Here is a 14,844-nt window from a genome sequence, read left to right as displayed (position 1 = left end):
TTTAAACTTTTAAAGAAAACTAAGGCTGAGTGTGGTGACACATGCTTACTCCCTCAATCTACATTGTATCCTATAAATATGTGGATCCTTGTTTAATTTTTATTCAGTTTTACTTTAAATTGGATGATAAATAGACCCTTGGGAAATCCTAAAATATTTGGAAGGTATATAATAAACTTCTAAATAATCCATGTGTTAAAGAAGAAATAGTAAAGCATTCCGATCTGCATAAAAATAAAAACAAGGATACCAGTATTTATAGGACGTAACCACCTGAGGGGAGATTGACAGCTCAAACATTGACATCATAAAAGAAACAAGTTATCAAATCACTGACCTTGGTTTATCTCTCTCTCACACACACGCACGCATGCACACAGAAGAAAGACATGTACTCAGAGGGAAGGGAAGAGAAATTGCAGCAAAGCCAGTGACATCAAAGGCTACTTTCTGAGATTGATAAAAGTGATAAACTTCTAGCTAGACTAGCTAGGAGGGACGTTATCTGTGTCAGGAAAGAGTGAACCGACACTCTTAAGCAGCTCCTCTGTGTGTGCACAAGGTGGTAACAAATACCTTGAATACTATGGACTGGCACTCATCCAGATGCTCCGTGTTGGTTTGTGTTGGTAAATCGAACAAATGAAGTCACAGATCTTTGAAAGTCACAAACAGCAGATTATTCAAGGTGATTTTGGTAGCTCTATATGTGTAAGAAGAAGTTGACCTTTAGAAAACTTGTATTAGGGTTCTCTAGAGGAACAAACCTGAGAGAATGAATCCAGATAGATAGATAGATGGATAGATGGATGGATGGATAGATGGATGGATAGATGGAGGGATGGATGGATGGATGGATGGATGGATGGATGGATTAGAATGCCTTACAGCTGTGGTCCAGCTTATCCAACAATGGCTGTCTGCCAACAGAAGGTCCAGGAATCCATTAGTTGTTCGGTCCATGAGGCTGGATATCCCCGCTGGTCTTCAGTATACAGTGGAATCCCAGAGAAATCGGCTATAAAGTCACTAAGGAATGGACTTGCTAGCAAGAGGGAGAGCAAGCAGGAGAAGAGAACAAGATTTCTTCTTCCACTCCCTTCATATTCCTAGAGCAGATAGGTGGTCTTACTGGTTATATTTTAGGAAACATCAAAGAGAGAAAATATGCAAGATTACGGGAAGTCTTTTGGAAATGAGGAATGAAAGACTTCCAGCCCACTGTAGGAAGTCTGTACCTCCTCATACTAAAGCTATACCAAGTTGATATGAGAAAACTCAGATTCTACTCTCCACACAAACAAGATGCTACAAACCTAAATTTCACCACATCCAGTAATCTGTACTAAAGAATGCATTATGGTCAGGTGAGGTTTATCTCAGGTATGTAGTATTGGATTCACATTTAAAACTAAATGGCAGCCGGGCATAGTGATGGACACCTTTACTCCCAGCACTCAGGAGGTAGACAGATCTCTCTGAGTTTTAGGCCAGCCTGCTCTACAGAGACACTGCCTCCACAAGCAGACAAACAAGCCACAATAACTCAACGCTGTGTTCCCCAAATAAGGGAAGTAATGGCTCAAGCAAATAGTTGTATACCGTGTACATGGAGTATAATCGCAGTAAGCACAGGATGCGAGCACAGATGTGCATTGTGAACTGAATGGACAGACATAATGCAGTATGTACATCCAAAGACACATCACAGAACCTTCAGGGGGAAGTGACTTCAGCATGGCGAATGCCCATCACAAAAGAACACATTTTGAAGGAGTCCACGTACCTGTGGTACTTACTACAGTCATATTTATAGAGACAGTTACGATAGGCTGGGGAGAAAGGGAAGTTGTGAATTAGTGTTTAATAGGTTCAGGACTTATGTTTGAAAGATGTACAAGTTCTAGAGAGGCGGTGCCTGTTATCATTTAAACTATATATATAGATGCAACAGCTCTGATATGGAGAGATTTATTGTAGGTGGGAGAGAAAAGGGAGAGGGGAAGCCCCAGGGGGCCAGAGACAGACAGAGAGAGGAAATGTGTGTGTGTGTGTGTATGTGAGAGAGAGAGAGAGAGAGAGAGAGAGAGAGAGACAGACAGACAGACAGACAGACAGACAGACAGACAGACAGGGACAGGGACAGGGACAGGGACAGGGACAGAGACAGACAGACAAGGAAGAGAGAGACAAGGTTGACCCTTTCATAGTCTGGCACGTACCCGGCAGGCAATGACATCATAGGTTACTAAGCAACCTAGAGGCAGGCTAGTGGAGCTACTTATATGCTAACAGTGACTATCAAGCATTAATATAAATGTACTTAAATCTACAAAATGTATATTTAAAAGTGGTTAAGATGGTAAGTTATATGTCACATTTTCTACACAAATTTTAGAGAGATTTTATGTGTAAGTTGCTTGATGAATGACCATGTCAGGAAATATTAATTCCTGGCTTGATGACACATACCCAAAACAGGAAGACTGTGAGTTCAAGGCCAGTCTGTGCCTTATAAGGAGAACATGTCTCAAAAAGCAAGAATCGAATAAACTAGCTTTGAAAGTGATATGGATAAACTAGAGTTGCTGATGGGAATATAATATGATAAAGCCTCTTTGAAAAACATTTCAAAAATATATTCACACAGAAGTATTTCTAAAAGCCAAGAGAGGGAACTAATCTGGCCTTTATCAATGGATGAAAAGGAGGAGGAGGAGGGAAGGGAGGGAGGGAGGGTCACAGGTGGTAGGGGGGAAGAAAAAGAGAGAGAATGAAAATAATGAAATGCAATGCTGATAATACATGCTCTAACATGTGAACTTGAAGACATGCTAATGGAGAAGCCAGACACAAAAGGCCACATCATATAATAACACTTATGTGCAATGTCAATAGAAGACTCAATAGAGACAGAAAGTAGATGACCAAAGCTAAGTGGAGGGGGAACTGAATTGTTTGGGGTGAGGGAAATGCTTTGAAATGGATGGTGGTGACGATCATGTAACATGCAGACGCTGTCAGCCAGTGAGCTATTACACTCTACTAAAATGTGGTGAGTCTGAGCTCCATACATTCAATTTTTAAAATCAACCAGTGATACTTGATACCGGTACCAAAGATATTAATTCCTTTGGATATTACAAAGACAAGTGCAGATATTATGTAATCTCCCCCAAAGCTCAGTAGGCCAAGTGCAGTGATACACAAATGAGGTACACAGCGAGGGTTATTGCAGTTGTGCAGAGCTGTTCAACAAAGACCCATCAGAGTCCATCCCATCAACAAGCCAAAGAAAAATCTTATCACATATGTCGATGCAGAAAAGGGCTGGGGATATAGTTCAGTGGTAGACAACTTTTCAAGCATGCTCAGGGCTCTTTTCCACCCCAACACCCACACCAGGGTGGGAAAGGCAACACCGGAAAAGCTTTGGTGAAATCATGGATACAGCTCAGAAACCCAGGGAAGAAGAGCACATCAGCATGGCGAGGAACTGCCCGCAAGCCCCGCGGCTGATGGTGTGGTGCTGAGAAAACATGTTCCCCTGCTAAGACTAGGATGCCTCTCCCCAGTTCTATTCAGGAAGCCAGACGCCAAGCCCATGTTTACTTACGAGTTTCTGGAGCTTGGTGATAAGAATCTGCCTTCAAAGAATTGCCTTCTAAGTAAGAGTTCTGTCTCCTTGGAGTATGTGTTTTGAGTTTTTGTTTTGTTTTGTTTTCCCACTGACAGCCAGACACTAAAAAAACTGAGTTTACCATAGAAACCAAGGTTTTCTTTGCTCTCTCTCTCTCTCTCTCTCTCTCTCTCTCTCTCTCTGTGTGTGTGTGTGTGTGTGTGTGTGTGTGTGTGTGTGTTGGGGGCAGGGGCATTCACATATGCCATTTCCCATCTCTGCAGTGACTAAGAGAATGTGCTTAATACTCTGCAATTGGCAGATGGTTTTACTGCAGTGGGGCTGCAGCCACCCACACTGTCTAACACTGCTTGGTAATCAAGGTGAAAAACATACACCTCACCATCCTCAAGAATTACTCCTGCCTCACCAGTCCACTAGCCAGGCTGCAGAACGCCCCTCTTTGTTCACTCTATTCCTTGTTGCCTGGTATCACACAGGAAGAAAGCCAAACCACTCAGCTTCCTTGGCCCTCCGTTTGCCCAGATGAGCAACAGAGAGATGTCTAGACGGTATGAGTAGTCCCTTCTCATTCTGAAGAAGTGTGATGCAAAAATTCTTCTAATGGGGCTGTGCTCGAATACGGGTAACCCTAGGAATTCACTCTCTTTCTCCCAGATGTACATACTTCTGTAGAGCAAGCATTTCATTCTTATCTCAGTAACTTTTCTGTTCTGTGGTAAAACAAGGACCACGTCAACTTTAAAAGGAAAGCATGTATTTGGGCTTATGGTTCCAGAGGGAGAATCCGTGATGACAAAGCAGAGACATGGAGGCCGGAACAGCTGAGAGCTCACGTCTTGATCCACAGGCAGGACATAGAGAGATTCCACACTGGGAATGGCTTGAGTCTTTGAAGCATCAAAGCCCTTTCCCAGTGACACACCTCCTTTACAAGGCCACACCTCTGATCCTTCTCAATCAGTTCCACCAGCTGAGGACCAAGCATTCAAATATATGGGACTATTGGGCGCCATTTTCATTTCAACCACCACCATTTCCTTTATTCTCCAAGCACTTAGGCTCTGATAGGAAGCTGTCAGAAATTTTGCTATGAGTTTAAAAATCAGATTTCAACAAAAAAAAATCAATATACCTTTCCTCCAGGAAGAGTACACATAAACTGACCACAAGTGACTGTGGTAAATGCCATTCCTAATGTGTCTTGTGGTCACACTAACCCTGTAACCCTGCGTGCTTGGCCAGGCTTTGGCATAGGGAGCTCTCTGAGGCAATAATTCTTGGATTGACACAAGCAAAGGAGTGAGAGGAGCACACTGAGAAGAGGTGGGTGATTAAAAATGCAAAAACAACAAGTGTTCATAGGGTGTCCTTCCCCACCCTTGACGAGCGCTACTGTTTTTCCCTGTCCCTAATGGCTTTGTCCTTCTGCCTCTCCTGCAATGGCGAGAAGAGCGGGGGTGTAACAGTGGGTGCGTTTTCCCACTTTCCTCGGGATGCTTTATCAGTCATTCTCTCTGTCTCTTGATTTTTCAGCACATCAGAGCAGAGTGACGATGGTCCTGTTTGTTCTGGAGCTGGAGTGGGTGCTGAGCACAGGGCAGGACAAGCAGTTCGCCTGGCACTGCTCCGAGAGCGGGCAGCGCCTGGGAGGTTACCGCACCAGTGCCGTGGCCTCGGGCCTGCAGTATCCTTTGCTGGACAAAATCCTTTCTCTTTGAGTCATGATCATTTGTGATAAGTACAATTTAAAGGTTTTCTATTTTTTTATTTGCTGGTTTTTCCCTGTGTGAAAAAGATGCTCAGAGACCTTCTTAAGGCATAAGGTATTGGGGGTTTCTATATAAATGGAGTGGAGTGAGACAGCATCAGTCAAGTATCCGGCCTGCTGCCTGCTATGACATAGTTCTGACACCTCGATAGGACGTAGCCCATGTGTGGTCCTCAGCTGTCAGAAAGACTGACAGATAGACGTACAGCCATCAACAAAATAGGACATTTGGTTTTAAGAGACAAGTCATTTCCCTTACAGGAAATCTTAATAATGTTATTAATATCTTGGAGAGTGGGCCATGAGATTTCTGTTCATTTAGAAATATTTGGTGGGATGAATTAACAGGTAAAAATGCTTGCTGCACAAGCTTGGAACCTGAGTTCATTCCCCAGAACTCAGCGTAGAAGGAAACACCGACTATTGGAAGTTGTCCTCTTGGGTCCAAATGCACACTGCGGTACACACTAATAATAATAAATCAAATGTTAAGTCTTTCTTGACAGGCTGCCATGCCAAGGACCACAGTGAGCTAGCTGTCACTAAATGTATCCTGCAAGCTTTGATCCAGGCATGAGGCTCTCAGCATCCACAGTGTGACATTCTTGTCTCCCAAGCTGCCAGTCCATGGACTTGGGATATGTGCCTATTAACACCAGAGAAGCTCACTTCTTGCTGGCTGGGCGCCAACTGTGTGCGGCGTGCTTCTCCATGGCAAAGAGGAAAGTTCTTTTGTATAAAAAAAGTGGAGTCCTCCACCCTTACTCAGGTCTTTCCACCTCACTTACTATAGTCAAGATATTCCCTCACAGAGCTCCCTCAGCCAGCCTGCTCTGAACTACGGCCCTCACTCAGATGTCCTCCCCCAGGATTCTAGATGGTGTCAAATTCACTAATTAAAATGAATAACATTTAGTTTCTGGCATGTGTCTTAATCTCAACTTGACCCTTTCCTGTCCTGTTCTTGGAATCAGCTCTTCTAGTGAAGAAGTGTGTTCAGAGATAACTAAACAATAGATACACATGTATAGATGTATATACATGTATAGATATACATGTATGTGGGTATGTATGTATGATTATGCCTATATTAGCATGTCATTATAACCCAAAATATATGCATGCACGTGAGTTTTTAAAAAGTAAATAATTATTGATACGTACACTTCTAATAGAAACTTGCATAGGATTTTTACTTTTCCCTTTTTGAACTGGATTCTTTTATCTTGGACTGAAAATCTTAGTCCTAAAATACAAGCATAATTCCTTATTTGAGTTATTCTATGATATACTGTGTTTTTAAATTAATAAACTGCTAAATAAGATGGTTGATGTCTTTAAAGCTTTCTTTATCCTTAGATAAAGGATGCATACCAGTGTGTTTGGGTTTTATTTGTTTGTTTTTAAGACATGATCTCACTTTGTAAGGCTGGTCTTGAACTTATAGGTTCAAGTAATCTTCTAAGTACCTGGTGTTCCACATGCATGCCACCATGCATGCCCAGTTTGTTTTTGTTTTTGTTTGTTTTTTAATCACTTGAAATAGTTCTTTCAGCTATATAGAAGTGTCACTGTTTGGTGTGAAATGAAATTGGTGCTATGTGTAAAAGAGTTAGACGGCAGGCCTGGCTGTGTCTACTTTGCTAGATAAGTGTGTCAGGGACTCGGGCTGGGAAGAATTCCTATATTAACCAGTAAGAGTGGCCTGCTGTGCTGGAACCACACATAAGGCAAGGCTTATGCCCAACACCTGCTTTCCTTCTGAAGTCTGTAGTTGTGCAGAAGTGGACATCAGTTAAGACTGCTTGCTGTTCATTCATGGGGCTTGGAGTTCAGATCTCAACACCAGCCGCGGAGGAGAGGGCTCGCAAATGCTTGCAACTATAGCTCTACGTTAGCTGACGGCTTCTTCTCACCTCCACAGGTGCACACGCATGCACATACATGTGCACACAAACACACACCACAATAATGAGAAATACACAAAACAAGATGAAAAATCCTCCAAATTGAAAACAAAGTAAAATGGATGAATACTAGGTGTCTGTGAGTCTTGAAATACTAGGCTTCTGTCTAACTTGGGCCCTCCTCTTCTAGGTCATGTGTCTGTCTATCCACGCTTGAAGGAAATTCTGTAGGCGGGACATTTAGCAGGCACTGCCTCTAAACGAAAGCAGTCACCATATTAAAAGGCGGCTCTTTGCACTCAGTAATTCAGCAGCCCTCCCAGGCAGACTGCATACTGCGATCAGATCATAGTATCTCATCTGTACCAATGTAATTCCTCACAGACTTACCACATCAAGAATTCTAGATGAAAGATTGATCAAAATATATTATATGAAAAAATTAAATAGTAATAAACAAGAAACAAAAACTGCAACAACACCAAAAGTCACCTTCACCTACAGACCACGAAGAGTATGGTGAGGACCCCCCTCACCCACATAAATCACACAGTTACAGGGGAAAGATACAACATACATGTTTGAGCCAGAGAAGACAAGCCCAACTCACCAGGCTGCCTTCAGGGGCTGCACAGCTGAAGACAGCTGAGCATTTGCTGGCTCATGTTGCCACAGGGATCTCAGCGCAGAGCTCCCAATGATGCCCAGCACTGAGGAGTTGGCCGTTAGCAACGCCTACTACCCAAGGAGCAGGAGGCAGCCCTGATGTTAGGGCAGCTGCAGTTCAAGAACAAAGACCTTAAAGAAGTTTAAAGGTGGCGAGAAGGTGTTTTCGCCAGAGCATGTTTTTAACATCCCTTCCATAAAGTAAAGACCTTTATAGCATGTTTTATTATCGTGTAGATTCGGCCTCCTGTTGCATGCTATTTTTATTTTCAGAGTATTCTTAGATCTTTTTGCTTATTTAGTACCGTTCTGTATGGACTTTGGAAATAACATGCCTAGCTGCAGAAAGCATGTTGATATTTTTATTGTGTTTAGCATATAAGTTATACTGATACATGACAGCTTAGTCATGTTGAGTCTGACTGTCTAGCCGTATGTGTAGCCTTCATTTTCCTGAGCCTCCTTTCGTGCCTCCCAGGACCTGACTTCACATTCTGCCTGCATGGCACTGTACACACCTGGTCAAACTAATGTAGATTGTTTTTATTTTGCTTTTTACTCTTGTAAATCCCCACTTTGCAATCCTTAACGATTACATGATAGATTTGATGTTGAAACCCGTCACGTGTTTATTGGTGATCACTCGGGCCAAGTAACCATCCTCAAACTGGAACAGGAAAACTGCACGCTGCTCACGTCCTTCAGAGGGCACACAGGTAAGGTCTGAGCAAGGCTCCCATCAGCTGCAGCTTATTCTGGGGCTTACATGTTGGAAGGTGAGGGCAGAGAGTAACCTGGGCTTAGGCAAAACTGCAGATAATACAGAAGCACTTAGTGGGTGTAAAATGGTTCAGTAAGAGAGAACCCAAAAAATGTTTCCCCATGATTCAAACAGAAGAGGAACAATTCTACCCTAAGAACGCAAAGCATTGGCTCTCATGTTGGTGCTGAGAAAACCAGTGCTGCCATGTTGGCAGGGTGCTTGAGACTGTGTCGCAGTGGTGCAAACTCCAGAACACTGATAGGACACTTGTCCTGTTCACTCTTGAAGTAGGAAGACAGTGTGCAAGGAAGATGCCCACATCCAGGACAGATGACGAGGGAAGTTAGGCTGCATAAAGGGGACAGACTCATCCTTTCTGTTGGGCCCTTGAGTTTATAACCCAAGCTTATAAAGGTCCCCTTCATATCTAGTGTGCTCAGGATTGTCTACACAAGAATCAAAGTAGTTATTCATAGCCCTGGAAAGGCTTGAATTGGTGGCAGTAGTTAATATTTTGCTGGCATCTTTTGAGGTGGCATTGGCTCCAGAAAATGTTGATTTGAGGAAACGTGATACCGCTTGTTTTTATGATTGTTGGGCTTTTGGTGTTTTTTTTTTTTGTTTGTTTGTTTGGTCATTGTTTTTGGTTTTTTGTAAACAACTCATGATTTAGTGTAGTAACAACTGTCTATTCAGATGTCATAGAAAAATAAAAGTATATGGGAAAATATTTTTAATTAAATAGTGTCCATTTAGTCAGAAGGGATTTGCAGGGGTGGGGCAGTAAGGGGCCCAGAGAGATGGCTCAACACTTTGGGGTGCTTGCTGCCCGTGCAGAGGACACACAACTGCCTGTAATTCAGACACAGGGAATCTGACCTGCGGTTCTAGGTCCCTGTACCTCCTTCCTTAACCACACGCTTCTCGGTGTGCTTATGACTTCAGTTGATTGCATTCTTCCTTCTTGGTGATCTTGGAATTTTGAGACTCAGACTGTCTGCCTACCTTCTTTGCTTGTGCAAACCAGGAGCCCCACCTGCTTTTCAGTCTGGAGACTTAGACCAGCGGTACCATGCCAGGCTGTGACTTCCCAGCCCGGAGCCCGGAGTTGCCTGCTCTCCAGTGTGCTCCCGGTGCCGGTCTCATAACCTCCCTCCCATCCCTCCCCAGCTGCCGCCTTCAAAAGCTCCAGACAGCGCTTAAATGAATTATTTCTTGTTTGTTCTGTACTCTGCTACATACCCAGACGGACTTTTGTCTCTTCTCACTTGGGTATGGGAGCCAGCCTTCCTGGCTCAGGCTAATTCCCAGGGTCCTCACACTAAGATGGACTCCCTTTGGGCAACAGCCTCTTTCTGTTTATTATTACACTCAAGTTTCCTGCTTCTCTGTTCAGAAAACAAACAAAGCTCTCCCAACTCTGTATCCTCCTGTAGCAGATCCCGTTCCTCTTCTAGTACTATTTTTAAATTACACGATTTGCCAAACGTAACATTGACTATCTTAACCATTTTAAATGCTTTGTTAAGTACACCGTGCCCCCATCACCATCCCACAGAACACGTCATCACGTGAGGCTGCAGCCCTCTGCCCTTAGATGGTAGCCCCTCTCCCAGCACCCTTGCCTCTTGTATGACTGTGACACTCTAAGTGCATCAAGTAAGTGGCATCATTTCGTACTTCTCCGTTGCAAAAAGGCTTGCTTCCGCGCAGGCTGTAGCAGCTGGTTCTTACAAAACGCTGTTCCCCAGCTCCTCCCCAGCCCTCTTCATCTCGTTTGCCTCTGTTACCTCAGGTGAAGTACTTTCCTTGAAGTGACCCATGGAATGCTGGGATATGTATAAGACCTTATTGTGCTTAACACTTGACAGCACCTTCCACGGTAGCCTTGCCCCTGCCGTTGCTGTCCTCATTCCTGTCTGCGGAGTCGCCTCTGCCACCTTCCTTCTTCCTCTGGCTCTCCCCACATCTGCCTCGGGTCCTCTTCTCTTTACCCTTTGCTCCACGGTGTTGATCTCAATGGATACTCTTGGTCAGAAAGGAAGGCACAGTTGTCCTCAAATTCCTCACAGCCCCGTGAGAGGCAAGCTAAGCTGCAGGGATGCCAGGTGGCAGAGGCGTGGAAAGGGGCTTCCAGAAACAGAGAGCAGGCAGCTTACGTGGAAGGAGGGGGCGTTCAGGGAAGCTGCTGCTTGACCTGAAATCCTAGGGGATGAGTGAATGTGAAGTTCTTAGGGAAGGAGAGGGCATCCAGGAGAATGCTGGCACGGTCCCAGCACGCGACCAAGAGCCCATGCTGTGAGCACTGGCGCTGCTGCTCACCCCTCCGAGGGGGCACCTCTGTGTCTGAAAGAGAAGCAGACTCAGCTGTGGCAAGGTAGCCGGAAAGAAAGCCACAGTCACCTCAGATCTCTAAGCCTCATCCTCAACTTACTTTGCCATCCTTAGAAATCTTCAATGAGTTTGAAGCCAAGAAACAGAGGCATCTGGTCCCCTGGAGCTGGGTTGTGACGTTCTGGTCCTCTGTAACAGCAGTGAACACTCTTAATGCTAAGCCATCTCCCTTGGTCCAAAAGCTGTCCCTTTTAAAATGGGGTGTTGACCTGGGGTGGGGGAGTGGGTAGAGTCTGGATAAAATGTAGGATGTTGAAAATCATCACAGTGGGTGCCAGGAGTGTAACACAGTGGGCGGAGTTCTTGCTAGCACAAATGAGTTCCTGGGTTTGAGCCGGGGAACAGGGTGTCACAGGGAGAGTGTGCCTGCTGATTCGATTTAGGCAGAAGTGGTCTCTTGACCCTTTAGAAGCTACTCTGGTCCCCTGAGTACTTTGTTGTTATCATCAAGTCAGCAGGAGTGAGCAGTTGTTTGTGGCCACTGTGCTATTAGCTGGGTATGGCTGAGAGTCCTGTGTTTTCTACATGCTTGCTGTGATAGACAATGTTACTTTGGTAGTCAGTCTCACTCTTTCTCGCAGTTCAAAGCACCTCATCTCATTTTTATCATGAAGTCTCTTTGAAGCAGCTGACATGGCTCACATGAGGACAAATGTAGCAGCTTGACTTCTTCCAGAGAGGAGCTGCACCCAGGGAGGCTGCCGCACAGCTACACTGAAGGCAGTTCACAGGGTTACACTCTTCCTATGTAAGAGGAATTTCCTGTGCCTTGTGTAGCCCCAAATTTAGCCAGATACCATTCTTGGAAAGGGTTTTTGTTTGGTTGGTTTGGTTTGGCTTTGGTTTTGGTTTGTTTGGTTTTTGTTTTTGTAATGACCAAAGCCAGATCCATTAGGGAAGGGAGGTCTCTCATCAACCTAGACCTGACTCACACAGACAGGTCCTCAGTGTTCGTGGAAGAAGCCATAGTCATTCTCTTCCATGAGGAGCCATGGCCACTGGTCCCTTGTTCTCTTCCATGGCAAGCCATGGCCATTAGCCCCACTATTTTCTTCCATGGGGAGCCATAGCCATTAGCCCCATTGTTGTCTTCCATGAGGAGGCATGGCCATTGGTCCCATGCTCCCTTTCATGAGGAGCCGTAGCTGTTGGCCCTGCCATTGTGCTCTCTTATGCTGTAGAGAGTGGTACAGAAATGTGGAGCAGTGAAAGAATCAGCCCACCAGCTACAGATTCTAATCAGTGGAGACGTAGGAAAGTAATGTTGTGTTCTTAGCTCCCTCTGCTGGTTTTCTTTCTGGAACTAAATGTCAAGTATCAGGATTCTTTTCTGAAGTAATTTCTTAAACATACACAGCTACTAAAAAGTTCTAAATTGAACTGAACAAATCGGGAAAACCTATTTTAACCACGGTAAGTTGGACCATCAGTAACATCTTTATTTGTATGGTTTTTGTTCTGTAAGGTAAGGTCTTGCTGTGTAGCCCAGGCTGGTCTCAAACTCACAGGGATGCTCCTGCCTCAACCTCCCAAGTGTGCTGCAATTACTAGTGTGAGGCACCATGCCCAATCTAAGATTTTTTTTGATTAACCTGAACATATGAGAAGCAGGAGGGTTTGAATATAATCTGTCAAAGCCTTCTAATCACCAACAGTTAAACACGGCCTCATTCAGTCACTGTTTAAGAGAATAAAAAAGAATATTGTGAGTATTACAAAAGCAACCAGGTGAACCAGGAGAGTCCTGTGCAGATGTGCAACTTCAAATAGCTACAACGAGAACTCGAGCTTTTGTTAAGTGGACGCTTGCACCCATCTTTCTGTGAGGTCTGGCTCAGTGTGTGTAGACGGCCACTGAGCTGTTTGGCATTAGCTTGCTCTCTGTGTGAGTGGGGCCAGTGTGTGGGGGCCAGTAAAACAAATGCAATCCTTACCTTCACCTGCCTTCGGTCCAGCCTGGAAACACATTGGACTAACAATTGGGTAGAAATGCTAGGAAGCCCTAAAGCCACCCATGGGCTGCTTGGTGGCAGTAAGAGAAGCTTGGTACAGTTGAAGAGAGGCCTCCCAGGGTGGCGGAGTCAACATCAGTTAAAGCCGGGAGTGAGGGCTGGAGGGATGGCTCACCAGTTAGGAACACCGGCTGCTCTTCCAGGGGACCCAGGTTCCCAGCACCTGCATGGCCGCTCACACCCCCCATCTGTAACTCCACTTTCAGGGGATCTAATGACCTCTTCTAGCCTTCGCAGGCACTGGGTATGCACATGATGTGTATGCAGACAAAACATACCCACACATAAAAAAATTAATAATATGCAGACAAAACACACACATAAAATTAATAAATAGATTTTTAAAAGAGAAAAGGGGAAGCTTAGGGGGGAGTTCACAAGTCTTCATCACTTCAGCCTGCAGTGGGACACAGTGACTTTGATGACATTTTATTTAAGAAGCACAGTGGTCTGAGCACTGGCTCAGGCCCTCTGTAAGCTAATTATTACCCTGCCCCACTAAGTGCTGAGGGTGTGATGCCTCTCTGAGGAAGTTACCCTGTCATACTTTGGCAAAGGCAAACCCAGCAGTTTCTAACTCTGAGTTCAGTTTGGCAAGGCCTTTGTACATGTCTGAAAAACAGTTCACTAAGCATTTTGGTAATGGTATTAAATTTCTAAAAACATTTAGACCTTCACCCAGTTCTACATTGGACATTCTTGTCTACATGACAATAAAAATGTAGAGCAAAGGGGTGGAGTTACACAGCTACTCAGGAGGCTAAGGCTAAGGTCTCACTTAGCCAGCTGGAGGCCAGCAAGAACAACATACCAAGCTCTTGTTGATTAAAGAATAGTAAGGAGAGGCCAGAAAGATGTCTACACAGCACTTAGGCCTGCTGCTTTTGTAGTGGGCTAGAGTTGGGTTCCCAGCACCTACAATAAGAGGTCCACAACCATCTGTAACTTCAGCCTCAGGGATCTGATGGCCTCCACAGGTACCCACATGAGAGTGTACAGATACGGACTCATACACATACATTTTAACACTTGAAAAAATGAAAGAAATGTGAATACTTATTATTGAAATGCTTATCTTAACAGATTTATAATATTCCACTAAAAAAGTAAAAATAAGCCAATATGCATACATGTTGTAGGATATTACCTCACCAGTAACAATTAGATTCATAAAATATGTATAACAGATTTTGCTATCTCAACTCTTGTAGTGTTTTTGTTTGTTTATTTGTTTGTTTGCTTGCTTTGCAGTGCTACAGTTTACACTATGGGCTTTGTGCATGCTAGGCAGGTGTCCTACTATGTCCCTGGCCATTTCATCTATTTTTAAGTGTACAAGAGTTCAGGGTGAAATGCCAGAAGAACTAAAATTGCATTTCAGGGTTACCAGGTCAAAGGTTAAGAAATAACCTATAGGAGATAATCTGGCCAGCTGCAAATAAGAGCCCCACAGAGATAGCGTTGCCTAGTGACTGACACAAAGGGTCCCACCGGAGATAGAGTTGATAAGAGACACAGTTTTATAGCTATATTCCTTTCTGCCAGCCAGAGATAGGGTTAATAAGAAACCAGACACTTCCCTGGACAAAGTAGTGAACAAAGAGAACAAAGAAAGCTAAGCCATGGGTGGTCTTTGGTGCCTTTTTCTGTAGCTTGTCACTTTTATAGACATTAGACCTCCTTATGTTGCT

General features: G+C 44.2%; 1 protein-coding gene across 1 annotated transcript in view; it reads left to right on the top strand.

Annotated features, from left to right (window-relative positions):
• WDFY2 (WD repeat and FYVE domain containing 2) overlaps positions 1-14,844 on the top strand; it is a 131,648-nt gene that overhangs the window by 98,149 nt on the left and 18,655 nt on the right. The window contains exons 5-6 of the mRNA XM_084767571.1: positions 5,177-5,327; positions 8,588-8,700. Of these exons, the coding sequence (XP_084623697.1) occupies positions 5,177-5,327; positions 8,588-8,700 (264 nt within the window). The remainder of the gene's footprint in view (positions 1-5,176; positions 5,328-8,587; positions 8,701-14,844) is intronic.

The sequence above is a fragment of the Acomys minous genome (genome assembly GCF_964271855.1).
Source record: "Acomys minous genome assembly, chromosome: 18".
In the NCBI taxonomy this organism is placed as follows: Eukaryota; Metazoa; Chordata; class Mammalia; order Rodentia; family Muridae; genus Acomys; species Acomys minous.
This window is presented reverse-complemented; position numbering and strand designations above follow the sequence as displayed.